Genomic DNA, 12,337 nt, shown 5'->3' with positions numbered 1-12,337 from the left:
TGGGACGCCGGAGACAACGGGGCTCTTGGGAAGGCGCGGAGCCCGGGGGAGCCGGGGATGTGCGCGTGGGCCGTGTCCGCAGGGTCTCCCCGCCTCCGCCACCTTTCTTGGGTGGCTCTCCGCCTCGTCCTCCCTCCAAGGGCCGTTGGTACATTCCTAGTGACTCCAAGCGCTTAAAAGGGGCCCGGGAGGATGAACCCCACAGATCTGAACCTGATTTGTGTGCGCGCCGCGTCTCCAACGAGCCCGGATCCACTGCGCTGCCAGGGGCCTGGGGGTGGGTCTCTTGCTGTCTCTGCGACGACATCCTTACGTTTTGGCACTCTAATGCTGGGTTTGTGCGTGTGTGTCTGCTTAGCGGTCTAGCGGGCTGTTAGGCTCCCTCGCCCCCAGCTCCTTGGCTTGCTCAGCTCCTCCACCGCAGCCCAGCAGTGAGACGCGCGCGCCACCAGCTCCGCACGAGATGGAGCAGACCGAAGTGCTGAAGCCACGGACCCTGGCCGATCTGATCCGCATCCTGCACCAGCTCTTCGCCGGCGATGAGGTCAATGTAGAGGAGGTGCAGGCCATCATGGAAGCCTACGAGAGCGACCCCACCGAGTGGGCAATGTACGCCAAGTTCGACCAGTACAGGTGAGCGCGCTGCAGCTTCAATGCCAGGCGGCGCCCACTCGCCCAGTCTGAGGAGGAATGGACGTGGGGGATGCAGCCCATAGTGACTGGCTCGGGAAGCTCGGGCCGCGCTGCGTCCACCGCTCGCCCCCTCGCTGGCGAGCCGCGGGGCTGGCAGGACTCACTTGGGGCTCCGCGGCCACAGCGCAGGCGGAAGGTGGATCCTACTGGCCTTGCTGGCCTCCGGCCGGGGACGGCGGACAGGCGCCGGGAAGGGAGGCCACCGCGCGTCTGCGAGATTTTCTGTTCTCTTTTGTCCCGCAAACCCCTCTGCTTCTAAACCACCAGTCCTCCCGCCCCTGGCCTCGGGAGCAATGCCCACACTCCCAAGCCATCGTTAACCCCGGGCGCGGAGATGCGGAGAGACCGCACTCAGGTTCGGGCCCGCCGGGCACCTTAAGGAACCGTCTGGCCGGACTAGCAGAGGGTGCTCCCAGGGGGGCACTACATCAGCCATCGGGAGAAGTGGGTGATGTTGAAGAAGACAAGTCACCCGCGTCAGTTCTCCATCACTGCGCCTTCGGTCGCCTGCAACCGGGCACCTTATAGCAAGCATTTTTACTCACGTAAAATAGCGTCTTGTGGCCGTCAGCTGCCACTACGCAATTTCTGCTGTTCCCTTTCCCAAACCAATTTAACTAACTTCCCCGACTATGGGTTTATTCAAATCCACTGCCAGGTTTCGCAAATTAAATATTCGACCGTCGTTTTTTTCAGCCCCCAAATGATCTGATTTCTCTTATCCTTGGTTCTGACGATCTGTAATGTAAATTAAAGACCCCAACTTCCCAGATGTACTTGAATGAGGTGCCCTGGTAAGCTGGCGTTTTTGCAGCCCCGGCTTGGTGATTAAGTCGAATCTCTCTACCAATCATCCGGGGCCAGAGGTAAAATTTAATCACCCCGAAGTGTGAGAGGTTCTACTTTTTCTGAGCAGTCAGTGCGTCAGTCTTTATGGTTTTTTGGGTTTAGATTAGGAGAAAGGGGTAAGTGAAAGAAAAGAATAAGGAAAGAAGTAAGTTTGTTTTTCTTGGGAGCAGGTTCTTTTAGTCACTCTTTAACATGTAGGATGTTTCGTAAAGTTTTGTTGGCATGGGCGGTTTCAACTGTATTTTAGGATTTGAAATAGAAAAAGTGAAGACCACTAAGGATCCCGTTTTTCATATACAAGTGACTTGAGGAAATTCCTTTGGTTCCTATCAGCTTAGTTCATGGTAGAACCCTTCTGTAGCCGTGAAAGCTAGCAGAGAGTCTAGCTTTTAAATTTTCTTGCATTTGCTCCAGGTAATTGAAGACTTGTTATGGGACAGGTACTCTTCCAGACACTTGACACGTATGAGGAATGGTAGGCAATGCAGAGGTTGAATGACTTGCACTAGGTCTTCTATCGAGTAGCGAGTAGCGGAGTAGGAGTAGCGGCTCCAGGCTCCGGGGTTAGCATTATTGTTTCCGAGCCTACACTCTAAAGCACTGTTAAACCAGGACAGGTTGTAACAGTTTTTAATCTTTAATCTTTAGAACAAGTGTATTTTCAAGGACCTTGAATTAGTCTTGATTAACAAACTCTAAACCTTTTGAAGTGCAACCAGTTGGGTTGATTGGTCTTTTCACAGATATCTGAGGTACAGCTCATTAACATAATGGATGTAGTTCTGAGGGGGCAGTTGGGGGAAGACAGGAGATGGGAGAGAAGTCAATTCTACAGGATTTTTTGCATTAAATAGGTGCCTAGCGCTGTGAAGGATTCTGTTCTCTGACTTTGGGAGGGCCAGTGCAGAAGAATCAAGACAGAATATGCTCCAATGTGGGCCAGGCTGTGAATTCTTTGAAAGAAGCTGCAGAGAAGCAAGAAAGATTATCCTAAGACTTCTGGAGGAAGAATTAGGATCCTTCTGCAGGAACTCAGTTTACTGTGAATTGAAGGTTGTGTGCACAGCTTCTTGTTAGGTCATAAAGGCTACAAAGTAGGGAAAACTGAGGCTAAAAGGCACTTACTAAATAACTCCCTCTAGGATCATGCTCTTCGGACACCTCGGGGTGGGGAGGAATGGGACAGGATGGAAGGGGCATGCTGGACAAGAGTTAACTGATGACCAAGGGAAAAAAAAACTCCCCAAAAATGGAGTAAAGTCCCCTTTTCTTTAACATGACAGTCTAAACGAATGTCATAATTATGAAACTTTGCTTACTAGATGCTGTCAACAGTACACCTTGGACCAATAGAAACTTTGACGTTGATTTTGCTTTTTTCATGGTCGTTGTCGTGGTTTGCAGTTTGTTGTTGGTGGCAGTGGTGGTGGTTGGTTGTGGTGTGTGTGTCTGTGTGTATGTGTTTGCCAGTTACTGGTTTCTCCTAATTGTAAGAGGTTTAGAGGGTTCTTTACTTCACTAATGTAGTCTTCTTTGTTCTGGTACTTAGATCAGCCCCCACGGTATTTGTGGAAGACTTTTCATTATAAGGGCTTTTGAATGTGGTTTGTGTCTAGGCTTTAGTAAAACTAAGAATTCTAGAACAGCTATTTAATGAAACCTTGTTTCTCAAGTCCTGATTTAGCTACAGGCAGAAAAAAGAAAAGAAGAAAAAAAAAAAAAAACAATAGCAACATTCTTGCCTGAACCAGTAATGCACTTTGGAAATACTTTTCTCTGAGAAACTTACTCCATCAGTTTGAGGCTGTCACATTGAGAAACATGCAATTGCGGGGTTTTTTCCTGTTATTTTTCTTGTGCCATTAATTAAAACTGAGCAGCTACCTCTGTAAATGCAGCGGTTCAAAATGAACTGTGAAAAAGGATTTTTCATTTGTGTTGGATTTCTAATTAGAAAACTGCATTCAAAGTTGCTTAGAGGTGGAAATGTTAACATTTGTGAATAAAATGGTACTTGGTGACACACTTATTTTTTCCAGTGCTTGTTTCAGCAACCAAATTAAAACTTCTGAATATATTGTTTTCTTTTTAGGTATACCCGAAATCTTGTGGATCAAGGAAATGGAAAATTTAATTTGATGATTCTCTGTTGGGGTGAAGGACATGGCAGGTAAAATAACTATTCATTCACAGATATTTATTAAAGCATGTTTTCTAGCATATGAAAAATATAGTACCAGGCTAGCCACAGGTCTTACAAGTAGTAACAAATATCTTTTTTTTTGAGATGGTGGTTCGCCCTTGTTGCCCAGGCTGGAGTGAAATGGCATGATCTCAGCTCACTGCAACCTCCGTCTCCTGGGTTCAAGCGATTCTCCTGCCTTAGCCTCCTGAGTAGCTGGGATTACAGGCATGCGCCACCACGCCTGGCTAATTTTGTATTTTTAGTAGAGATGGGGTTTCACCATGTTGGTTAGGCTGGTCTCGAACTCCTGACCTCGGGTGATCCACTCACCTCGGCATCCCAAAGTGCTGGGATTACAGGTATGAGCCACCACACCCAGCCCTTATTTTCTAATTACTTGTTCACAATGTTCCCTAATCCCAACAAAAATTATCAATGGAATTAGCACAGGGCATTCAGGCATACACCACACATATTAAAACCAGCCCCCAAAATGAATAGTAAATCAAAGGAGGTAAGTAAACCCCTTAAGTTAACCATACTCTGTTTTCTGTGCAGTCAAATTTTATGGGAAATTGTGTTTACACTTGACGTTTGTGGTGTTTGAGGTGTGTAAACAATCGTGGGACCAAAGACCAAAGGATGGAGATTTGAAGCTAGAAAAGCATTGCAAATTCAGAAAATTTCTTTCTACTTCAAGTTAATTCTTTAGTTTCCTTACTGAAAAGGCAACTTGTACTGATTCTTTGAAACTTAGCTCCTTAATTTGTCTTTAGTTTCACGTTTGACAGTCTTATTATCAACTAAGTATTACTATCTTTTGAAACATATCTTTCTCAGTCTTTTGAGAATGGTAAAAGCAATAATTTAGATCCATTTTTAGGAAAGAAAACATGAATTTATAAGTGTTTAGAAAGTTAGGTCTGTAGAGTGCATTTATTTACTCATATGGAATGAAGTGTTTCCCTTCATTCTCTCAATATTTTTGAAAGCACATTATGTCCGGAGTGGGACTAGGCTCTGTGGATTTAGGAAACACATTCTTTTTATGGTACATATATAGATTAATAAAGTTCAATATATGAAATGAATACCCAAAATGTATATAGATACATATGTTTTAATTAACCCTGTAACCACGACTGCTTCATATACTTAAATACTATTTACTCTGAGATTGCATAAATAAATCCTTTGTTTCCTCAAATCCAATTAACTTTTTCCCACCAATGTTGGAAGGTAATCACAGGTAGAGCACTCTAAATTGACACAATGTTAACATTTTGTATACAGTATAACTTTAGGATGGTAATACACATGTAGATACCTTCTCTCCCACAGCTCCCCAAAGGAAGGAGAAAAGACAAAAAGCCTTGGGGAAAAAACATTAAATGTTAAGTGGATCTTCTCAGTGTGGTACAATTACTATGGATGATTGTCTTAATCCTTTCTAAAATTTCTCTAATGTAGTTTCATAATCAAATTCTAGCCCAGTTTAAGTGAGTTATATGTATTTGGGGGAAGATAAAATGTTGCTGGTTTTGTGTTTCTGTTATCAAAGTAGTATAACAAAGTTATGCATCAAAATTGTATGTATCAAAATTGTACCTTTTATATGAATTGATATAGATGACATATTATTACTTTACCCTGAACATTGTTGAACTGTAAATTGATAACATTTTAAAAATTCAGCTGAAATGGATTTTGGCTGGGGAGATGGCTTATTGACAGTGTGCAGGTGTCAGTTCTGGGAAGACTATTACTGCAGGTCTGGATACTAGACCATCTACTGAGTTCGGTTGTCATTTTGTGTACATATAGCAGTATTCATGATCATACCAACTCCCACTGCTTTCTGAAGATGCTACAGGGAAATCTAAAGGAGACATTATTTGCCTGGCCTGACAAAAAATCCAATGAGATGGTCAAGAAGTCTGAAAGAGTCTTGAGGGAAAACCAGTGTGCCTACATCAATGGTAACATCTTATTCTTTTTCTAAGGGCAAGTGGGAAGAACCATGACCTTTTGTCTGAAATATTGGTTACTTACACTTTTTATGCAGTAGAACCTGGATCATGAGTCATGATTTAAAATACTTGGGAAATGACTTAAACATAGCAGGTTTTGTTTTTTAAGCCTTTGCGTCTTGGTTGGAATAACTTATTGAAAACATATGCATGCAGATTAGTATCCACTGAAAAGTCATTTACTTGCCAAGACTTAAGACGGTTAAAATAAAATATGAATTTACTTCAGTGGAGTCTTTCAACAAAAGAGATCAAGTTGGAAACATTGGCCTTGTGTTAGAAAATAGAACAAAATGTTCTGTAACTAATTAAGCATGCTAGCCAGTCTCTGTTTTTCTAAAATACTTATAGCATACCTAAAAAGTATCCTCCAGGGAAATTTTACAAAGCACATTATTGGCCAGTGATTTATACATATCTTACCAAGAATTCATTATCTTTGCTAAATGGGATATGGGATAGCCAAATACTTTTCAAGAGAGGCAGTGATTAATTTCCATATTCCTAAAAGGAATAGCAACTTTCCAAAAAGCTCATTAAAATGTATATGAGACAGATCGTTTTTTATTCCCTTTTACATAGGAGGTTGCCAACACATAGGAAAATTAAACAATTTGTCCAAGGTCACTCAGTTTTTAAATGGCAACCATAATTTGAACCTAAGCAATTTGATTCAAAAACCTATGTTCTTCATCAGCATGTACCCCACCTATGTAAAGTATTATAGAGCTTTGGGGGATTTTTTTGGCAAAGCAAGTTTTTTTCTTCATAAATCTTACTGGCCTCGATATTTGGCCTATATGCAAGTCACTTGCAAAGATCAGATGGTATGGGAAGTTGTCCTTCATTCACATAACACAAGGATGTTAGTTTCCTATGTGGCAGGAAGCTCTGATTCATTTACCCAAATAATGTGAGGGTTGCTGTCTATAAGGCACACCAGATTTCCAAGAAAATTCTGTTGTCTGTACATTCACAGTAAAGCCACACACCTTTCAGAATAATTACTTTCAGCTGGAGTCAGAGTGCTTGTGAAAATAGATCAGATCTTTAAGAATAGGTAAGCTTTTTCAAGGGTCTTCAATGCAAAAGCCTATAGAATCCCAACAGATAAGGAAGTGGTATACATCAGGGATAAAGCTGTGGTGAGGCCTGGTATGAACTGGAGTATACAAGCCTCATATTAAGGTGACAGCAGTGGCCACTCAGCTCCAGTGAGATCAACCTGGTTTCTTTTTCCATAGAAGTTGGAAATTCTGGGTTTTATATGAAATTTTGCCAATTATTAAAATATTTGGTGGGATATGTTAATTATTTCTGTAGACTAACTACCCAAATAACTTAAAAGCCACAAATTTTCAACCTCTGATTCTTACAGATGCAGGAGTAGGGGTGGAGATGGATAGTGATCAGGGGGAAGGATGTTGCAAGTACAAGGAAGAGCCCAAGTGAAGGTACAATTGTTGTAAAAAATGGAAACTATTCAAGCATTGGGGGAAGGAAAGAAAGAAGAATGGGTTTGGTCAGTGGATTAGCAGGAGAGTAAAGTGAGCTCAGGGTATGGACCTGCAAGACCAGCTAAAAATAAGGACTTTCTTTGGTCAGCAGAGTTGTAATTGGGAATATCTTGAATCAATTTGGTAGCAGCATGCAGCATAGGGTGGAGGAGAAGGGAGGACTGGGGCAAGGAGACCAAGCTGCCTATTGTAATGAGCAAAAGGTTGACAGGGCCTGGACCTAACTGTCCTTCATAAATATCCCCAAGAAAAGTCCAGTATTACTGTGACAGAGGGTACACCATGACCATAAAGGAAAAAGAAGCAAAGATCAAAATATAATAATAATGCCTGGATTATTACTAGGAGCTTCTCTAAAGGATGGGTGACTTGTTTTTGCAGGGTCTTTGCTTGCAGGATTGTCAGCATGCATTAGATGATGCATGGACCTGCAGTGTTGAACATTTGTTCAAAACTGTGCTTTAGCCAGTATATTATGAACACAACAAGCTACAGGATCAAAGAATTTGCAGATCTGAGAATTAGGCACCAGTTTTAGAAATAAGGAAAATGAAAGATCCTAGAAGGTGTGACTTGTTCAAAGATAGCTTCGCTAATTACCTGGAAGTAGAACTTAAGTCTTCTGGTTCTATGCTTCGTTCTTCTTTATGATGTGCACTCATGGAGCTAGATCATAAAGAAGAAAGCACAAAGCCACATGGGGTGCCCACATTAGTTATGCTAAATTCATTACTTGATTAATCCCTGAAACTTTCTTGTAACTGTGTAAGTTTATTAACATTTTTTAATTGAGTATTTAATCTTGATTTTTGTTGTGTGTGTGTGTGTGTGTGTTTTTAATCTTCTTGAAGATCTCTCTCCCAGGGCCTCTTGACTGCTTCAGCACAGATCCGTTGATCTCTAGGCCAGGGGTGAGCTGTGATCCTGAGATTCCTTACAATGTAAGGCTTACATTCTCTCAAGCTTTCCCTTTGCTGTTTCCTGTGGCTGGATCCCCTCTTTACTGATCTCATGATTTTTTTTCATTCTTGGTTGATGCCTTTGTTTTGGTGGAGCATATGCTCCAATGGCTCCACAAGAAAGGATTCATGGAAGGTAAATTTTTGAGACCCCATATATTTAAAAATCTCTATATTCAACTCTTACAACTTGATTGATAATTTAGCTATGTTATGGATTATCACCTGATAAACATCTTCCCTCAGAACCATGAGGGTAATTCCTTTGTCTTTTAGTTACTAGTGTTCTTATCAAAAGCGTAGGGCTGGCCGGGTGTCCTGACTCACACCTGTAATCCCAGCACTTTGGGAGGCTAAGATGGAAGAATTGCTTGAGCCCAGGAGTTCAAGAACAGCCTGGACAACATGTTGAAATCCCATCTCTACCAAAAACACAAAAATTAGCTGGGCATGGTGGCAGGTGTCTGTAGTCCCAGATACTTGGGAAGCTGAGTGGGAGGATCACTTGAGCCCGGGAGGTGGAGGCTGCAATGAGCCAAGATCCCACTGCTATACTTCAGGATGGACAGCAGAATGAGACCCTGTTTTGTTTGTTTGTTTGTTTTTTTAAAAAAACCTGGTCCCATTCTGATTTTTGAATCTTTCTATTTTCTTTCTGGAAACTTTTGGGATCTTCTCTTTTGGTGCCTTCTCTCTATCCTCAGTATTCTGAAATTTCGTAGTGATGTATCTTGTTTGATGACTCATTCATTGTGCTGGGTACTCAGTGGGTTTTTAAATCTGGGAATTCGTGTCCTTCAACTCAGGAAAACATTAACAGGTTATTTCTTTGAATTTTTTTTTTAATTCTGTTTCTGAAACTCCTATTTGGATATTAAACCTCTTGAACTGTTCCTCTTTTTTTTCCTCTTTCTTTTCTATTTTCTATCTTTGTCCTTTTGTTCTTTGAGTCTTCCTCAGCATTTCCTGCCAACCCTTTTCTGGTTTCTGTTTCTTCAACCTCTTTTTGTTTTATGGTCCCTTTTATGGTATTTTCTCTTATTTCTGGGAAAACATTAATGATAGGTTTTTGAATACTTCCCCTGAGTAGTCTCTGTTGCAGGTTGCTTTTTTGTTTGCTCTGACCTCTGTCTTTCATACTAGAGGCCTTGCTCAAATGTCTGGTGACCTTGGCAATGTGCTAATATTTAAAAACCAAGAACAAAAAAATTAATTGGTAACCCTGAACATGAGTGGAGCTTGTCAACTGGATTTCACTTTTCGATAGTCTGGCAGAGCCTTTTTCTTCAGGAACTTCCAGCGACAATATCTTTAAAGCTTTTTTCTTGAGCCATCAGATTCTCTGAGTAGCTGCTTCCTATCTTCTGCCTGGAAAGAAAAATCTTGTCTGGCAGCATTCTCGCAGCTAGGTGATGACTAAAGCAGGGATTTTTACCATTCAGTATGGAAGCTTTTGTTTAATTCACCTGTTTTTCACCTGATTTCCATCAGTCCCAAGTTGATCTCTTACACTCTTTCTAGAGACTAGACCTTTATCTGCTGCTGAAAAGAAAGAAGAGAGAGAACTGGTAAAAGGGTTTTGAGACTCTACTTCTTAAACAGGCTTTAAACCAGTTCTTATATCTACAGCCCTATCTTTACCCTCATTTCCAGAAGTTACCTGGTGCTGTCAATTCCTGTGCTATTTGGAGTTTCAAGATATAAATCAGGTTATTTCTTGGTTTTCCCCATGGATGGCTTAGGATTTAGCTTTCTCTGCTCTGTAAAGCTATCCATCTTACTTTCTAAGCTTTCAAATTTTTGTTAGTGTTTTCTCTTTTCCTATTTTGTCTTTGTGTATTGATGTCTTTTTTTTTATTTTTTTACTGCCATTGGAGAGGGTTTTCAGGAAGGAGCAGAGGCTAATGCATGCAAGTCGCTTACTATCTTTAACTGCAAGTTCAATTCTAATTAATATCTATTCCGTTTGCATCACAATTGATTCATGATCTCAGATGACTCACAGAGATTTTACCTACAGCTGTTGTCTAGGCTCCTTTATCTATTTTTCCCTCTTGGATATTGTTTAGATTCCATTGGCTTACATCGAGTAGAGAACATCAGCCATACGGAACCTGCCGTGAGCCTTCACTTGTACAGTCCACCTTTTGATACATGCCATGCCTTTGATCAAAGAACAGGACATAAAAACAAAGTCACAATGACATTCCATAGTAAATTTGGAATCAGAACTCCAAATGTGAGTATAATTTCTTCTAGGTTTAAATGCTCTGTAGGCTGGCACTGTTACACTGTATGTATGCAAAGAATGAGATGAGTCTTAATTCATGGATAAGGCCCAATATATCTTGATTGTTTTATTTAACTTTAGAGACTATCTTTTCAATTTATTTTTAAAAACTTATTATGTTAGATCCAAAGATTATTTGAGAAAATTCAAAATGTATGCTTGGGTTTAAAGAAAATGTTTTCATTTGCTTGGGAAATAAGAGTGAAAACTATTATTTGATATAACTGTTACTGCCATGACTTACTATTCATAGGTCTAATTTGCTGGGCCAACAGGAATAAGTTGCATAGTTAACCTTTGTAAAGGTTATTCTGATGATATAACTAAAAATTGTCTGTTTTGTTTGCCAAGGTTGCTTATTCTTAGAGTTGTTATGCCATTTATACCACAAATAAGAATAGACTACACTACCATGTTCCTCCTTGAGAAACAAGCATTTCCTACTAAAAATAAAAAGGTAACCAACACTAATATAGCAGGGCAGTCTTCTGCCTCTGAAATAAGTTTGTCATTTAGAGGAATAGTCTTTATTTAATTATCAGAATATTCAGAAATAGACAATGTGTGAAAATAGAGACCAAAACAATCCTTATGAGTCTTAATGAAAGCACAGCCTCTGAGGGAAGCCAGGGCAGAATTTTCTCATATCGCCCCACTTCGTCTTTATCTTCCACATTCCAAACCCTAAGAGGTATTCTATTGCAGGAAAAACAGCAAGGCTCCCTTGGCCTTGCTGAGTTTTCATACACTGCTACAAAAGCAGAACTATTTAGAATGAGTTAAAATGTCTTTTGTAAAGATTCTTACACAGCTTTCTTTTTTTCCCTTTTTTACAGGCAATTTCGGGCTCGCTGGAGAACAACTAAGGAGCACCAAACCCTCTGAGGTTTTACTTTAAGGCTCGCTGTATGTTTGCCTTGGACAAAAAGGCTGCCTACCACGTGCTATCCAGTAATAATATACTTAAATAAGCCAATACTTAGATCTACTGTAAGGCAGATGCTAATTATAAGGCATTAAGTAAGCAAATAGTGCCCTCAGCTACTGCAGAAGAAAAGTCCCACTGAGGAAAAGAAAGTCTTGGGATTTTTAAAGGCAAGTTTTCAAGTGCTCTCATAGTTCTATCCTCTAATTCCATTAAATCCATACTAGGAGCGTCAGTGAGGGTTTTCATAGCTTTTGGAAATACTTTGGTTTCTGAACTATAATTAGCAAGATGTAAAAACAGAAACGTCAAACGTCAAATGTTTGCTTTGTTACCTGGAGGACTAAATGTAGATGTCTTTAGTATACTTTGTATGTTCTTAATATTGGAAGATAATTTTGTGAATCTGTAGATTTTATTTTTTCAGTCTTACCTTACAAATTTCTTTTCTATGAATAATAGAGGAACTTACGGCACTCTGCCATTTGGTAATGAAAGGAAGTGCAGAGGATTTAGAAAAGTACATGCTCCCCAGACCACAACAAACCAAAACATAAACTCATGTCTGTGTCCCGTGGTCATAGTCAAAGATTTTATACTGCTAAAATTGCCAAATAATTTTAATAAAGTGGATTTGAACACAATTTGAAGTTGTCTTTCTGATTAACATGATACAAACTTCACATAAATCAGTTTCTTAGATCTAGATATACAAAAGCACTGTGACAAATGGTTTTTTTTTTTGAGACAGAGTCTCGCTCTGTCGCCCAGGCTGGAGTGCAGTGGTGCAATCTCAGCTCACTGTAAGCTCCGCCTCCCGGGTTCACACCATTCTCCTGCCTCTGCCTCCTGAGTAGCTGGGACTACAGGCGCCCGCCACCACACCGGG

The 12,337-nt window shown here is 40.7% G+C and overlaps 1 protein-coding gene across 1 annotated transcript; it reads left to right on the top strand.

Annotated features, from left to right (window-relative positions):
• Nucleotides 1–203: 203 nt before the first annotated feature.
• CDO1 (cysteine dioxygenase type 1) lies at nucleotides 204–12,092 on the top strand. The gene is given in 5 exon segments (NM_001133864.1): nucleotides 204–633; nucleotides 3,635–3,712; nucleotides 5,552–5,706; nucleotides 10,303–10,472; nucleotides 11,360–12,092. Coding segments are annotated over 5 exon segments (603 nt in total). The 5' UTR covers nucleotides 204–463; the 3' UTR covers nucleotides 11,390–12,092.
• Nucleotides 12,093–12,337: the final 245 nt, after the last annotated feature.

Source organism: Pongo abelii, chromosome 4, assembly GCF_028885655.2.
Source record: "Pongo abelii isolate AG06213 chromosome 4, NHGRI_mPonAbe1-v2.0_pri, whole genome shotgun sequence".
In the NCBI taxonomy this organism is placed as follows: domain Eukaryota; kingdom Metazoa; phylum Chordata; class Mammalia; order Primates; family Hominidae; genus Pongo; species Pongo abelii.
This window is presented reverse-complemented; position numbering and strand designations above follow the sequence as displayed.